The following is a 17,789-nucleotide window of genomic DNA, read 5'->3' as shown; positions in this document are numbered from 1 at the left end:
TAGAATATAGCTTCATCAGTTGATCTCCATTGTCTGTGATGAAATTTTCCTACCATGCAAGGAATCATCAAGACACGTGAAACCCAACATCTCATGGCCAAGGTTATCTCAGCTGTTATATTTTCGCTGGTATGTTAAAAATTGACCCTTCTTAACCAAGATCGGTGAGATACAAAATAATAAACAAGTAAAAAAAAAAGAATCAAACAAATTATACACAAGAATTTATGTGATTCACGCCAGGATTACGTCCGCGACTATTACGGTTTTCACTATGATAAGAAAATATATAACTCTCTTTTAACCTAAAAGAAGCACTTTCTTATCTATTTGTAAGTATAAAATTAAAATTACACGGAAGCAACATGAAAATTACAAAGGTATTCAAAAAAAATTGGCCAGGAATGTAAACACCCCCTGCCCCTGGGGAGGAGGCTCTCCCGAACGCCCCATTAGATCTAGTATTTGAGTGAACAGTAAAATTGAGTGAACAACACTTATCAGGTCCACCAACCCAACATGGTAGTGGTGGAAATAATAGTTGCATATAGGCTTGTTTTAAGGAATGGGCAATCACTTTCATGGCAGCTAAAGCGTTGAAGGTACAAGATACTCGGCTCCTAAAGTTTTGTATACGTACTGAAATTTCTGTATTTTAAAATTCTTGCCATATTATGTGGCTGAGAGTACATTGGGGACAGAATCCCTAGCTAGAAATAATAAAGAAGATGGCTGTGCTGCTTTTCAAGATCCACGAGCTGGCAACAACAGCAACTAAAACAAAAAACAAAAGAAGAGGAAAAAGAATCCTTGGAGTTGGCAAATCACCCGTCTTCTTAGCTGGGCAATATACCAAAATTCTCAAGCCATGAATCATCACCTACGCTATTCTTATGAAACTCGGCACAAGATTATGACAATTGATAAATTAGTCTAAACATTCAAAACCAACAAGAACCAATGGCCACTAGGCTGATGATATAAACAGGTAGGCCACGTGCGTCAAAAGAGTGAATAGAGACTACTTCCATCACGTTTACCTCTATGACCAAGACCAGAGGAGAGTCCTTTTTTTCTAAAGATTTCAACAGTGTTATTTTTTCTTTTTACGACCTTACTCTTGAAGAAATTGAAGGGAGAAAATATGACCTTCCCCAGAGTCAAAAAGTAGGGACGATACTGGTGCCACTGAATTCAAGTATAAAAGCTATACATATCAACTAACCCATAAAAGCAACTTTCTTGAATGGATTGAATTCTACAACATTCCATTTATACAATATATGTGATGATACACATTCAAAGGATACACAATTATGATCATGCAAATGAATAATTACAGGACTAGTGATTCGAGTCATGATCACAATTTTCACTTATCCTATCTCACGTACAACGAAACCAAAAATTGAGAGAAGAGTATAAATTCACTAACTACAACAGCAGGGGAGTGTATGCCAAAAAATGGGACAATATCCACCTGCAACCAGTTCTCAACCACTGAACCCACCACAGCACCAGCTACAAGTCCCCCTATGGTAATTAAAGTTGCCTTCCCTGCAAAAAACAAAATAAAACCGCTTTGAAATAATTCATATAGTTAAGTTTGTGACATGCACTAATTTGAAAGAGCAAGAATGATAGGTATAAATCAATATCAACATCCTAAATTGACGGGTAATTTTGATAGAGGAGCAACCTTACTTGATAGCATTTACATGTGAAACTATTATTAAAAAGCCAAAATGGTTTGCTCAATCTTAGATTGTGCCTATATTGCCACAAAGGACTAAAATTGGAAGCACCAGCACAAACTCATTATCAAATTCATCTTACAGCAACCACAAGTGAACCATCTCATCTCAAACTTTAGCCCCCTCACATATGGCTAGCCTCTCCTCCATTATCAGTAGGCTAAACATGCACAAGTATTATAATAATCTATTAGGTTGTGAGGTTTGAACACATGATATATTGTCTCTATTGTTTGTTCTGATTCCATGTCAAATTGTTAACAATTATGTCATCTAAAAAAGCATTAGTTATAGAGAGGGTCAACTTTATTATTTATATCCTCCACAAATTGTTCCACAGCCCAAGCAATTTTTCTAAACTAACCAAGAGTAAACTTTGTTAAATAACACAATCTCTAAAATAATTTTGTATGATATACTAATTATTTGGAAAATTCAATGTAGATGTTCTCTTCCTCCAACAAAATCAACATACTTGTTCTTTGTAAGAAGAGCATTTTCACTTCTTCCATTATCAGAAATATTTTTTTTCTTTATTTTTTTTAAAGAAAGTTGATAAACATCACGGGAATGCTTGAGGTACAGAAGTGTATGAGATCAGGCATAGACATAAATCCTCATCAGTGATGTAGCATAACAGACTTTATAAGATAGTGCAGCACTACCAGCAACATCTAAGTGACATACAGCTTAACCTCCACAACTTGATACAAATGAAACAAGATTGGTTTGCACACTACAATAAATAGAAACTAGCAATAATATCTTGCGTATTACCATAAAAAACAATTGAATCCCCTCAACAGACCAACACTCCCCCCTTCCACAGTGGGTGTGTGCATGCGTGAGAGCCAGCCCCAGTGGCTACACTTGGAAGTACACAATCATTTGGCAAACATGGTGTCATATGCTAACGTAGACATTAAGTAAAAATATAAAAAAGCAAATAACATAAAGTATGATAATTTACCAAATTAAACCATAACAGGATGATGGGAAGCAACAGAATTGATTATGCATGATAAAGAATCAACTTGAATAAGCAAGTGCAGTGCTTATATTTAACATTTACCATGTAAAAATAACAATATAAGGTAACGAGACTTCCTCTAAATCAAGAAAATGCAAAACCAAGGGAAAATATTAATAATAAATAAATAAATAAATAAAAGGAAAAGAAAGCAACCAAAAAAGGTAAAACAATTGAAGACAAAAATCCCTTTGAATCTCAGTAAATGTAAACTTATGAAACAAAAAGTCAACTTGATTGAAACCCTCCTTACCTAACTTAACGTTCTTTCTAGTCATGAAGAGTAAGGATGCACCAAAACTAGTGGCCAAGATCAGACCAGGAACATCAGCGCCAGTAGAGGGCACTGTGGAAGATGTAGAAGCTCCACTGACGTAATTTAAGACCATTAGGGCTCCATATACACCTGCTTGTATGCCCAAGTCACCAGTATTTGGCGTTTCAAATGAAACAGGTGAATTCTTAACCGTTGCTTGCAGCCACTGAGGCATTGATCCCATCCCGGGAGCTTTTACAGGTTTAACATCAGCATAACGGATGCTGCTATTAACAACTTTGCCAGCTCGACGCTGTGACAAGCTTTGCAAAAGCAACATATCATATGCAGCCTCTACCTGAAAACAGCTATATACCATATTACTCCATAGAAGTTAATGATAAGGAAAATATAAAGTCATGTTAATGATACAACTACATGTGATATCATGGTAAGCATGGTAAATCTGTAGGAATTAAAGCATATGGTTAAATGCCACATGGAAGTCTACCTTATCCAAAATTGCCTCAATGAAGCTACGCAAAGAAGCATGTGCACAGGGGTGCATGCACACACACACACAATCAGGTGGTCGGTTGCTGTGAAGCACGTGTACAGTATGGGTACGATATGGGGTACGTCAACACGGTAAAAAAAAAAAAAAATACGGGTACAGCTTGGTACGCTTGTAAAAAAATATTTATTTTTAATTTAGAGTAATGCAAAAATTAATTAAATGGTTTAATTTGTTAAGGTCCAACCTATAATTAACATTTAGGCCTAGTTTGGGAAGACTAAATAAGTGCACTTTTTGACTTTTTATAAAATATGGGTTGGGTTTGGGTTGGGTTTGAAGTGATGTGTGAGAGGTGATGTGACTTAAATAAGATGCTGTGACTTAAATAAGATAGTGACTTTTTGACTTTTTGTCTTTTTTCAATCATGCCAAACTTGGCCTTAATGCCAAAAGTAAATGTATAAATCAAAATTAAATGTCACATATTAAATAACTTACAAAACATAGTTTAATTTTAAAATCATGATGAACATAAAACAAAAAATAAAGAAGAAGTCTAGTGAAAAGAGTTTTTATCTTTGTAGTAGATGAAAATATTGTTTCAACTGAGTTACAGTATGGCTTGGGTATATATTAGGTACGTCTAGATACGTCAAAAATTAAGAAGAAAAAACTTGGACACGTGCTTCATGTACCCAGCACGTATGCAGAAGTACCATACGCAAGGTTTTAAAAAGCGACCGCAACCGTTACGTAACGCCGTTACGTAACAGTTTTGGTGGTTATCGCCACCCGTTACGGCCGCTTTTGCAGTGTGATTGAGATTCACAGATGTGTCGGTCGTAGCGGCTGCTGTAGCGGTCGTAACGGTGCCGTAACAGCCATAACGGCCTGTTACGCACCGTTACGTAATGGTTCTGAACTATTTCTTTCGAAAAAATACACAAAAAAAAGATGAAAATGGGAGAAGAGGGATAGAGAGAAGAGGAAAGATAAAGAGAGAAAATGCAGGAGCAAGAGATAGAGAGAGAGAAGAGGGAAGATGAAGAACATGTTATTAATTTGTTGAAACTGTAAGACCTATACTATACTATTCTATTCAACTGCTATCACTCAACCATTTTGTTTGTGCGTCTCTATCTATATATTGTTTGAAAATAATAATAATAATAATAATAATAATAATAAGTGTGATCATTATCTATTTGGCTTGATTAAAATATATATATATATATATATTTAGGCTCTTATTTATTCTCTTACTTTTGTTATTATTTATCTTATATATAATAGTTAGCTAGCGATTGATTTTTTGTATAATATAAAATCATTAATTATTAAAATAAAATGTAAAAAACTCAGTTTATAGTAATTAAAAATATGAAATATATTAGATTATACTTAAAATTTTACAAAAATTGATCAATATTTATTTTAAACCCAATAAATATGATCATGGAAATAAAATATACTTATCGGTAAGTTTTTTTCAAATTGTACGAAAAATAAAAAAATTCACGATTCCGGTTACCGCAACCGTTACGTTGTGGCCTTTACACTCCGCAACCGCAATCACGCCACCGCCACCGTTACGGCGACCGCAACCGATTTTCAGAACCTTGACCATATGAGATACTATACACCGGTAAATACTTAGTACAGGTACAACATGTTTTTCGAAATACCCATACTTCATAGGTTGGTTGAAAGTGGGTTCTCTAACTAACCAGACGGTCACTGGCTGGTTTTTTTAGTAGTCTGTTCCTTATAGTCACCTTTTACTTTTCTACCAAGTAGATTATCCTAATACAAAGATGAGAAAATTTGATAATCCTATAAAAGTAACTTCTTGATGGGATCAATTCAATATAGAAACTAAGGAGGTAAATCAATATGCAATAACTTATCAACCTCTTGTGGAAATTATCTCAAGAAAAGTTGTAATCTTACACAAAAAGTTAAATAGAAAACCACACCAAAGATTTGGGAGTTTCCTTTTATGAAGTTATGTCATGGGAAATTACTTATCCAAAAAAATAATAAAATATTGTGAGAAAAGAATTCCTTATTTCTCATGCAACAATAAATTTTATCTAAGCTATATGAAAAGGTATTCATCCCAAGAAGATTTGCCAAAGTGGATCATTACAATTCATTGTAACATTTAACTTCCACCGACTGAACAAAATGAGCCGCTCAATCACTGTTCACCACTGGTGGGCAATACTGTTGCTATAAAGCAATCACGATACACAGTTTAAGCATTCCCATCACCTTGGTCCTCTCTGTCATTAAACACTAGACTCTTCCATGACATCAGCAATGAATTCATGGTGTTAAGCGCCCTCACAAACAAATTGTTTGAGGATGCTGCAATTACTTTTGAGTTCTATTCTCAATTACATAGTTGTTTTGCAATAAAAAAACCCTAAGGGTTTGTTTGATTAGTAAGATTAATAGTAAGGGGATTAACAATCTATGAGCCGGATTAGTGAGATACATAATTTCCTCTTATCCATGCTTGTTTTACAATATATAATCACAATAATACATATGCTTTGCGTTATTAGTTGTATAATTAAAAAATCGGTCAATTTTGTTAAATAGAATGGCAATTGGAATCTAATTTGACAAATAAAACTTGCAACCAAGCAATGGAACATAAGTCCATGCATCAATAATCTCAATCCTCTACTACAATCCGTCCAATCAAACAATCCCTAAACTCACCAACCCAGATAGAAATCAGCTTTTCTACTCAAGTTTAAGTTCAAAAACTATTGTACACCCTCACAAATCACAAAACATAGTCCAAGTTCAAGTTTTTCTCTACAAATTCAACTACAAGTACAATAAACAACTATTACTCTGAAACGCATAAACAAAAAGTCAAATTTTTCCATGCAGAAACCCCGAAAATCACACAAATCAGATTAACATCCAATCTCAGAACAAGATTCCAATTTTCTACACTAAAATTACTCTCAAATTCACAAAACTGAAAGAAACCAGACCTGAGATATTGTCTCTTGGTCGTCCTTACAAGCAGCGATAATCGAATTCTTGGCTCGAAGAATATCATCGAAAGAAGCCCCCTCCGAGACACCGAGAAGCTTCAGAGCGTTCTCCACGGACATCTCGAACGGGGCAGAGTCGTCGGCTCTGGAAGAACCGGCGAGGAGGACCGTCGGAAATGCGCGGCGGAGGGGGGCGGAGACCACCCCCAACCACCACCGGTCGGACTTGATCATCGTCGCTATCCTCCCAATCTGACCTAGCTCAGGCCGCCGTGACCGGACCGGACCGGCCGGTTCGCGGCCGAGGAGGGCGCAGTTGGGCCGGACCGAGAGAGTGGTGGCCATTTTGTTGGGTTGCGTGGAAATGTGAGGATTGGTTTGGGTTTGGTTTGGTTTCTGTGTCTGTGTTTGTGCGTTCAGTGTCAACTTTTTAATCAATTTTATGAAGATGACGTCATGTTTGGTGATAAGAGTAACAGAAGAGAGAGGAGAGGAGGGGAGGTGAGGTGAGGTGGTGTGTTTTGCAGCAGTGTGTGTTCCTTGGTTGTGGATCGTCCGATGCAATTGTGGCCAAATCTATATATATGGTCCAAAAATATGCATTTCGTAATATTTTGATTTTTAAAACATATGTTTTGTTGCATTTTAATTTTCAAAAAATATGAAATAATCAAATAGAATATTAGTGCAAAATTTCTATATGGGATGAGTTCACATCTTGTGATTTTTTTTTTAATTTTAATAAAAACACTTACTATTATCCTTATAATTTATAAATGCCATTTTAAATGTATTTTTTTGTATATAAATTTTTTCATTTTTTCATCTTTCTAATTTTTTTTTTTTTGTGGCAAATCTGGGATAAAGTTATGATATTGTCTCTTATTTTGTTATTAATTTTGAATGTTATTGATGGGTCGTTTTACACACTAAAATAAATTTTTCAAAATAATGACAAGTCTAGATATTGATTCACAAAAACAAATGTGAAATTAAACTAATTTAATTGCTAAATTTTTAAAGTAATTTTGATAACAAGATTGACAGTTCATAGAACTAAGAATAATTAAAATAAAACTAAGAAATTGAATTGGCAATTAAAATTAAAAGTTTGAGATACTGATTTTGGGAAAAATTCTAGGGCAATGAATTTACCACTAGTTACATAAATAAGGTTTAAAATTGAAATTCAATTGTGCTATGGTTTGAACCACCCAATACGTCACAATTATGAACTTGAGGTATTGATCAAGAAGATTATCGCATTCAATGTATAGACATGAACTATCTTGAGTAGTACAAGTCGTTCGCTTTAAACTAGGGTATCAATACGACTCGTCTCTCGTAGTATGACTCGTCTCATGCTTTAATAAAAGATAATCATTGCATGGAAAGTATTTAACAATTACAGAAAATAGAATACTTGAAGAGAATAATGAAAAATATATTTAAAACTTCTTAAACACCATATAACTTGTTCAAACCATTCCAACAATCAAAGACCTAAGAAAAACCCTATTTACTTGGTTAGGGTTTCATTAAAACCTTAGAAACTGGAGAACTAGCCACTCATGAAAGAATGGAAAGAAGTAGAGGGAGAAGAAGCCACCATGGGAGTCATTCTTCAAACTTCAAGTTCTTTCTCTTCAAATCCTAATCTCTCTCTTCATTTGAAAAATATTAGAACCCTGTTTTAGCCCTTTTTTTTTTTTCCTCTTTCTTTCTTCCTTTTATACTTCACAACCTTTAAAACAGGTTTAAAACGTTGCGCACGCAAGTCAAGGTACGACTGTGTGTGTAGAAAAAGTCACCGCATGTGCTGGTTTTTTAGTTTCTATTTGGCTTCAGGTAGTTGGGCCGCACGTGCGGGAATGGCCCCTTGCACATGCATGCAGGAGAGGCTTTTCTGGCTAAAATTTTGTGTTTTTACTTATTTTGTGGTTCAACCACATTCAACCTAATTGACGTTAAACAGAAGTAAAATGTACAAATTGAATGGACAATAATGTTAAGAAGTCTTAATTATCGGCCTTAATGATATATAATTCGACCTCAACCAGTTACCAATATTAGAGATTAAAGTGTAATAGTTCGTAAAATTTTAGATTGAAGTGGGACAATTACAAATTTAACAACTAAAGTGAACGTATAGTTTGAGAATCATAATTAAACTATATATATATATATATATTGAAATACATAAGAAATTATAGTAAATTGGTAACCAACCTACAAGATCATGTGAATTGTCAATCAATTATTTAATAAACACTAATGTAACACTACTTAGAATTACAACATGACTTGGATTGGATCAATTATTGTTGAAATTTTTTTGGGTTAGATATGTGAACTGAATATAGGCCCAAGTGGATGAGCAAAATTGAGGCCTGTAGAGGGTTAGAAATTAAGCCCCAAACTAAGTATGGACCCAAGAACTAAGATCGCCCTGAGAAGGCGACCAGGGATAAAAAAGGAGCATGGGCCAAAGCCCAAGGGTAGTGGGCCAACAAGTGGGCCGAGGCAGGTCCGACCCACCAAGGCTCCAGATAGACTTAGCGAGGAGAAAAGCCTAAGTCCAGTTGCAGAGGCAACACCTGCAGCAGTGAAATTGCGGATGGAACATGTGTAGCGGCAGAGTTGCTGAGGCACTTTGCCTCAGCGCTACCATTCCTATTAACTTCGGTTTCACCACCAGTTGAAGCTGCCAACTGAACATGTATAGTGGCAGAGTTGTTGAGGCACTCTACCTTAGTGCCGCCATTCCTATTAACTTCGGTTCCACCGCCAGTTGAAATTGCCAAGGGAACATGTACAACGGCAGAGTTGCTGAGGCACTTTGCCTCAGCGCCGCCATTTCTATTAACTTCGGTTCCACTGCCAGTTAAAGTTGCCAAGGGAACATGTGCAGCGGCAGAGTTGCTGAGGCACTTTGTCTTAGCGCCGCCATTCCAAGTATCTTCGGTGCTGCCGCCATTCCAAGTAATGTCGGTGTCACGATCATCTGGAGTTGCCGAAGGAAAGAGAAGACCGAGGCAACTAAATTGCAGAGGCAATATTTGCAGCGTCCAAGTTGCGGAGGCTTTCTGCCAGCACCACCATCTCTAATATCTTCGGTCCTACTGTCTGAACTTGTTGTGGGAAATGACTAGTGCTGCAACTACTAGCGCTGCAACTATTACCGTAACAACTAAGTTGCAGAGGGAATAGCCTACCAAGGCGATAGCAGCCTTCGAGAGAGGCTTTTCTCTACAAGTAGAGGCTAATGCTTGGCGCCGATAATAGGCCCCAAGGTATTACTAGCCTAAGGTTGATAGCAGGCCCTACAGTTTATTAACTTGGCGCTGATAGCAGGCCCCAAGACTTACTGGTTAGAGCTGATAGCAAGCCCAGAAATACCAGTTCACTGCGGTAACCCCGCGAAGATGAAAGTAGGGTAGCCCAAACATAAGGGACTCCCTTTCCATTACCCAGGTCATGGACCTGCCTTAGTCGAACAGGCAGGACTAAGGAAGCCCCCTTGGGCTTGGTACTAAGGCGCAGCATGGCTGATAGTAGGCTTGGCTGTGGTCTTCATCTTGGGAAGCTGGGGAGTTTGTGGTTAGGTGGCTAAGGGTAGAGGCTTCATTGAGGTGGGCACGAACATAGTCGATAGCAGACTAATGAAGTCCTGGGAATGCATGTACTGGCAAAACAGAACTGAGAAGGCAAGTACAGCGGCGAGGTTCACCACTGCAAGTGCACTTGCTAAGGTTCAAGCTGAGAAGGCAAGTGCAGAGGCGAACACTCCCGCCGCAACTGCGCTTGCTGAAGCTCAAAAGGGAATTGCAGCGCTAAACACTCCCGTCGCAACTACACTTGGCGAGGCTCAAAAAGGTAGTTGCGGAGGCAAACAGATAGTACACAGTACATGCAGAGGAACACGTGGCACCTTCAGCCAGGTGGCTCAAGGTAGAATATTCTTTGTGATCCTCTAGGACACATGTCTTCTCTCTATTTGGCCACTTGGTGTCCTCTTAGTACCAAGGAAAAACTTATAAATAGGACCCATTTCCCAAAGTTTAAAGAAGAGGAATTTTGGGGATTTGGGAGAGATGCTGTCCAATTTGGTACTACTATACACTTCTCCTTGAGCTATTCGCTTCACTCTCACCTAGCTACACACTCTCAAACTCCCATATTGTTGCGGCTACTCATTCTTCAGCCACTTCTGCCATTATTGGACCATTAACATAGTCTTGTCTCTCTAATCACCTCTCTAACCTCGAACCCCCCTATTTCTGGCGACTCTACTGGGAAGGCTGCTTTGTTGATGGTTCATACCTGCAGTGGTTTACACACTTCACTGGAAAAGATGGCAGATGATGAAGTTAAGTAACTCCCACAGCAGCAAGGATCTTCCAATGACGGAACAACACATGCAGAGGACCATGACAACAATGTCGTAATTGAGGTAGTTCAATCACTCCAGGATACACAGAGAGAGATCTTGGTAGCCTTGCAAACTTTCACTGAGGCCATTATGGCCATGGCTTCTAGACCAGCTCCAGTGTAAGCACCTATGCCTGTAGCAGTCCCAAACCTAGTGTCTAACTCGTTCCCTGAGGTTCAGGCTCCGATTCAGGTGCCTTTAGTGGTACCTCAGGCGCACTGTACAGCCGCTGGTTCAGCTACCCAGGAGCAGACTGGACCATTCCAGCCCACTTACTTTGTTACTCTAGCCAATGTACAAGTTATGCTCAAGCAAGAGCGCAACAAGAAGTAATTGCCATCTCTCCCAGACCCAGATGAGAAGCCCCTATACTCTCAGGAAATTGTAGACACCCCATTTTTAACCGACCTTAAAACTCAGACGTCACCAACTGAGCGCTCGGTAATGTTGCATATTGTGCTCGTTCTGAGGTTGCAAAGTCTCGGCTGAGAGCCTTGCCTCCAGGCTTCGGAACCTTTTCGTGCCTTGTCTCGGTTTGCGAACCAGGTCCCGTTTTCTCTATTTTCTCTTCCTGAAAGGAGGGAGAGGTCTCATAGATTATCTCTCAGTGGCCGTAGGTTACGTTTCGTGGTCGTAGGCCATTTTTCCCGTTTGGAGACCAATTTCTGATTTTTCAGAGTCATTGGCTGTGTGCCTCGGTTCGGGATTGCTTAACTACCTCTGTTTGCTTCGATTTTTGGCACACACCTTGTTTTCTCTCCTTAGAGGGACACTGTGGCCCGGGAGACCACCTTTGTGGTCGCACGCCACCTTTGATGCTTAACAGTCAGTTTTTGGGGCACCCGACTGCGCATTTTGGCTCCCGAACCCTCGTTTTGCATCGGTTAGGGTTCATTTTTGGCATGGACCCTAGCTTCATTGTTAAAAAGGTGGTAGTATGGTGGGAGACCACCTTTTCTTCTTGGAGACCACTTTTCTTTTCGCCGCCCGGCTTTCTTGTTAGAAAGGTGGTCTCCCTCACTTTTGAGCCACATTTTCTGGTCTCCCATACCACCATCGTGTTGCATTCACCTGGGAGGCCACCTTTTTGGCATGGCCGACCACCTTTTCTTGTTGACCCTTTTGACCCCTGGTCGGCCGACCAAGGAAAACGGTCGGCCGACCACTTGAACTGGTCGGCCAGCCATCTCATTTTTGGCCTTCCTGAGTTGCATACAGCTGTGCCAGCTGGGAGGCATTTGCCCCATCCTCCGAGATTTAACCCTTTTGTTTGTCTTCTTAAGGAATCTTTGGCCCTTTTTGCTTAGCTTCTAAGAGAAGCTTGACCTTTTGTTAAGCTTCTTGAGGAAGCTTGACCCCTTTGGTCTAATTTCCTCAAGAAGCTTGACCCTTGTGGTTTAGCTCCTTTTAGAAGCTTGGTCCCTTTGCTTGAGGCTTCTCCAAGAAGCCTTGGAACTCTTCTTCTATAAGAGAGGCTCTCCTCTCCATTTGCAAGGGTTGAACATTTTTGGCTGAGGCATACATATACTCTCCCTCTATATCTCTACATCCAAGCTTCATAGCTCCATGGTTCTTGGCCATTTGCACTACGCCTCCAAGCACAACACCTCCACTACCATCCTAAGTACCTTGGAGGTGTTTTTCAGAGATTGAGGGCTCACTTTCTTGGTCCAAATCTTGCTGCATTGCTGTGCTACAAGGGTAAGTCACCATTTCCCTCTTTGTAGCTTTATTTTGCTTCATTCTTTAGCCTTATTTGCAAGCATATTTAGGCTTTGTCATAAACTGAAAAAAGTCTTTTTTTGAGCTTCTAAACATGTTTGTTTAAGGCCATTTTTCTGTTGGGGGTCATCTACCCCCTTGCATGATTCATTTCCACTTGTTTTGAGCTATGCATTAGAGCATTTGTGTTGGCCTTGGTTTGGCCTTTTAGCCACTAAAATCTAGCAGATTTTTAGTGGCTAACATGTATTTTTGAGCCTCAAAATCAGAGAGGGGTGACCCTCTCACCCCTTGTTTTGTTTACTAGCTTTGTTGGCCTTTCAAAGGAGCCCATATTTGCACACTTCTTGAGCATGTTGCAGGAAATTATTTGTGAGTTTTATGACCTGCATGAACTCTGTCTAGAGCCCTTTTTGCCATGTTGAATGTCTATTATGCATGTGTAGAGTAATCCTCTTCAAGGCCTTCCAAAGGGGCCTTTACTTGCATGCTTCCTAGACTCATTTCAGGCCCTTTTCAGTGAGTTTTAGGGCCCTCGTAACCTCTGTCCAGAGGTAGTTTTGCCATTTTGTGTGTCCATCATACATGTGTAGAACAACCTTCTCATTGGCCTTTCAAAGGAACACTTCATTCTAACATGTGTTGACTGAGTTTCAGTGGGTTTTTGGTCATATTTTGGCATGCCATGTTTCTTTTTTTGGCTGGTTTGGTGGCCCCTCGTGTGCTTCATATACATGTAGTGTAAACCATGCTTACTAGCCTATGTTGCATGTTATTTTGGCCCTTCATGTTAGCACTTTTTGGCCATGCCTTAAACTGATTTTGTGTATATTTCGGACTGCCTCAGCGCTGTTTTTGGGTCTCATGGTCGAATGATGCTTATTTTGCATGCTTGTAGTTCAATGTCCATGCTTAGCTTTGACTTTCGAGGTCTATTACATGCATATACTGAGGTGTTTTCATGTTTTAAGGCCATTGCACATCATATTTCAGAGCTTACATGCATGCCATATTGTCATGTTTTCCACTCTTTAAATGCGTTTGAGAGTTGTGCATAAATGCCTCGTTTTCGGACCATTGAATGAGCTTCATTTCCATGCACTTTGAGCCATCATTTTAGGCCATTTTCCCACTATCTTGGACCTCTCTAGGGTCTTTTTGGGGATGGTTTTGCCATTTGTGCATTGCTTTGTGCACCCCTAGTGTAACGCACTTCACTAGTTTCGGTATTCGGGCCATTTAGTATGCGTCGTGTAAACTGTTTGCATGATTCGGAACCATTGTGTATCATATTTCAGAGCTGGATCATGTGCCATTCTATGCCATATTTCATCCTTTTCCATGCTTTGTTAGAGTTGCATGTTGTGCCTTAGGATCGGTCCTTTGTATCCGTGCATGTTTGTATGTATTTTGGTTGTCTCATTTTCATCATATGGCCACTGATTTGGGTATGGCTGAGGTCCACTCATGTTGGTTTAAGTCCATCTTGCATTGTGTATGCCATTTAGTTCACGTTGTTGCATGATTTGATCATTGCATTGTGTATGCCTTGTTCGTTTCATTGTGTTTGTTAGTCTTCATATGCATTGCGTATGCCATATAGAATCATCTTGCATTGAGTATGCCATTGATTATTTCATAGCATTGTGTATGCTAGTAGTATGTTTGCATGTCATCCCTTGCATGTTTGCATCATTTAGTGGCATTTGCATCTAGGTTGCATGTTAGAGTTGCATTCATGTATGTCATGCATATTGCATTGTGTTTGGAGTAGGGTTTAGTCCAAACACGGGAAACGAGGGATGTTTCATACTCCAAGTGACGGATCGTGCCTCGATTCGCGGTCGCCGACACTCTTGACTATCCATGATACAGTCGTTGGCTTTAGTTGTTTATATGTGCATTCATTTCACATCGAGTCGCGCAATTCGACTTCTTAACCATTATGCATCGAGATGCGTGATTAATGGCACGAGGATTGAGGACTACACTCCCTAGAGCTTGTGCAATGATAGTGAGAGTGGTCATGCACACATTTGTTGAAAATACATTGCTTTTTTCTCTTTTGCCTTTGTTGCAGAAAAACCAGAAACCAGAGATGGAAACTGGTCGGCCGACCAGATTTTCTGGTAGGCCGACCACCCTCTTTGGTCTCCACCACAAAGGGTGGTCGGCAAGTGGTCTCCCATGCTGATAACTGGTCAGTGGCCTTCCCAAGGTAGAGTTTAAGCCTTTTGGAGCTTTGTGCAAGTTTCTGAGATCAATTGCAAACAAGGGCGAGGCGATGCATCGCGATGGAATTTACCGACAAGGTGACTCGAGCATGCATACACCCTTCGCCATCCGAAACAGAGCTGAGGCAGTCCATTGTATTTAGTTTGCATGCTAGTTTATCGCTTACTTAGTTAATTTGTTGATTAATTAATGTTGTGTAATAATTAGCTGTAATTTGTTATTTAGCTTAGATTAGCTAGATGGTTTGTACTATTCATTCGGACCCTCCAAGCGAGGACACAATTGTAATAAGTGTGTGTATGTTTGATGTATGTCTTCCAACCCCACATCTTTCTCCCTTTTATTTACCAGCTTATGATGGTTATTTTAGGGTATGTTTCAATTAGCATACTTATGATAGCATGTTTGCATTCATTCATTTGTCTTGCATGCACCGGGCTCGGCGCATCATACTAACTGCATTGTATTTCAATTCCGAGTTGAATACTTGTTAGTTGTAGCATTTCACATGCCATCTTTAGAATAGCCGAGCCTATTGTAGTTGTATTCCTGCATGTGTTGCATTAGGCATCTCAGCATAGTTAGGATCATGCATAGATTTCTAACATAGCTTCTGTTTTGGCTTGGAGTACTCAGTAAGTGTTTATGCTTTAGCATCCTTGCATGCATGTGAGTGACTGCCATGATAGCATATTTACTATGAGGCTAACTGCTTATGTGATATACCTGCTTGAATGCCTGTGGGTGAAGGTTGGATTATCTGAATTGGAATAATGCATTGACTGTGAGTTTTAAGCCCACTTGAGAGTGGCAAACCATCTTGTTTTCTAAGCCCACCTGAGGGTGGCAAATTCGTATATTAGCCTACTTGCGAGTAGCAAACCGTTTCAAAAGTAAACATGAGGTGTTTTGTTCCAATTTAGGCGATCCAATCTATACTTGTATGCTGTGTGCATCACATAGTAAATCTAGGCTAATAACCGGAATAAGAGCACATAATGTTTTCAAAACTCGATATCATGGTTAGTAGAGGCCGATCTTTGATCGAGCGAGCAGGGGTGCTCACGAAGTGACCTTCCCCAATCGTACCCAAGTTCTCGAGCCGAGGCAACTTTGGTGATGACGGACACGTGGCCTTAGGCAAATGAGTCAAGGTTTCCTAAATTCCCCAAAATAAAATATTTAGGTGGCGATTCTGTATCTGGCAAAGCAGTCCATGTTTGGCACTTCTTTCAAAAAAATCTATTTTCAAAAATGATTTGCCAGATTTAGACTCTTTGATGATTTATCGATCTTGCATTACACTCTGTAGTGAGCCCATAATGAACAAAACATGATTTCCCTCCCGAGACATTCGGGAACGTCTACAGAGATATTGACTACGACATACCCGACTGGGCATACGGTGCCCAAGTTTATTAAGTTTGATGGAAAACAAGGCAATGCTAAAGAACATGTGGTAAGGTTCACTGAAACTCTTGGTGTCCATGGTAGTGACCACTCTCTGCGCCTTCGGGAGTTCTCCAAATCACTCACCAAAAGGGCTTATAGTTGGTATGTGAACTTGGCTCCTAACTCGATCAAGAGTTAGGAGGAGATGGTAAACAAGTTCTACACGAAGTTTTTCCAAGTCCAGGAGAAAGTTACAACCCTCGTACTTGGGCGAGATGTCCAAAAAGAAGACGAAGATATATTGGACTATGTTAAGCGATTCCAAGACAAGGCTATTGACTGTCATGAGCCAGTGGACGAAGCTCACTTAGTTAGCATATGTGTGGAGGGTGCCATACGTGACTACAAAATTTTCTTGGTGAACCATAATCTGTCTGCCTTTTCAGCCTTGGTTGAGGTAACTAGAAATCTCAGTACCACTGGTCCTTTACACAGATCTTGTGACAGCCACCGCTGCAATAACAGAGTTTCTGCGGTAACCTCCACAGGAAAAAGCCGCTCGCAAGCAGAGGCCCCGTCCTTTCGAAAAAGAGAGTTATGAGGACAGGAATCCATATCCTTGCAGACTTGAGAATGTTAAGGCCGTGGTTAAGGAATAGGTTGCTGATGGTGAACTCACTTTGTCTCTGGTTGATGTTACTTCAACCAAGAAAGACAAAGACAGCCTGGATTATTATGTCTATCACAGAACCACCAGACACCCCACTAGAAACTGCTGGACGTTGAAAAATATCTTCAAGAAGAAAGTTGACACGAACGAGCTGAAGTTCAAAGATGCCAGTAATCGTGACATACGGAAGGACCCTTATCCTAACCACAAGGAGAAGGGAAAGAATGTACACATAATTGGCTATCTCGGGCCAGTGCGTAATCAAGTGCACATGGCGTCCTACTATGATGAGTTAGAAGAAATTGTAACTGGCCAGCTCCCTGAAACAGTACCTGCAGAGGCGAAATTCGCAGAGGATACTCATGCTCAAGCCTTCCAAAATTATGTTAAGTTTCGCACCTTATTTGACCAACTGGGGCTGAGCCAAGCCGCCAGGATGGAAGCAACAAAGGCCTTCATCAACATCATTGAAGTGCACCATACTGAAGTTGCTGAGGCTAAGGAGTATGTGCCTCGATGCATCCAGGAAGATTATGGGACCATTACTTTTTCAGAAGCAGACAAAGCATACCCATTTCCTCATGACCGCTCTCTTTTTGTCATAGCTTACATCAATAATGTAGAGTTCAAACGTGCTTTCCTCGATGGTGGGGCATCCATAAACATCATTACCGCCGATACCTTTGCAAAAACTGGTATCCCAAAGTCCAGAATGGTTCACCAACCCATTACTGTAATGGGTTTTGGTGGTGAGAAAAAAGTCA

At 39.9% G+C, this 17,789-nt stretch overlaps 1 protein-coding gene across 1 annotated transcript; it reads right to left on the bottom strand.

The window, feature by feature from the left end:
• Nucleotides 1-1,221: 1,221 nt before the first annotated feature.
• On the bottom strand, nt 1,222-7,122 carry LOC114311683 (protein CHAPERONE-LIKE PROTEIN OF POR1, chloroplastic). The gene is made up of 3 exons (XM_028257846.2): nt 6,572-7,122; nt 3,038-3,398; nt 1,222-1,557 (listed from the first exon to the last, which is right to left on the bottom strand). Exons 1-3 carry the CDS (start codon nt 6,917-6,919, stop codon nt 1,382-1,384), a joined length of 885 nt encoding a protein of 294 aa, XP_028113647.2. The 5' UTR covers nt 6,920-7,122; the 3' UTR covers nt 1,222-1,381.
• Between the last annotated feature and the right edge of the window lie 10,667 nt (nt 7,123-17,789).

The sequence above is a fragment of the Camellia sinensis genome, chromosome 5 (assembly GCF_055761805.1).
Source record: "Camellia sinensis isolate YWXY chromosome 5, ASM5576180v1, whole genome shotgun sequence".
Classification (NCBI taxonomy): Eukaryota; Viridiplantae; Streptophyta; class Magnoliopsida; order Ericales; family Theaceae; genus Camellia; species Camellia sinensis.
The sequence above is the reverse complement of the archived record's forward strand: the minus strand, read 5'-3'. Positions and strand labels throughout refer to the sequence as shown.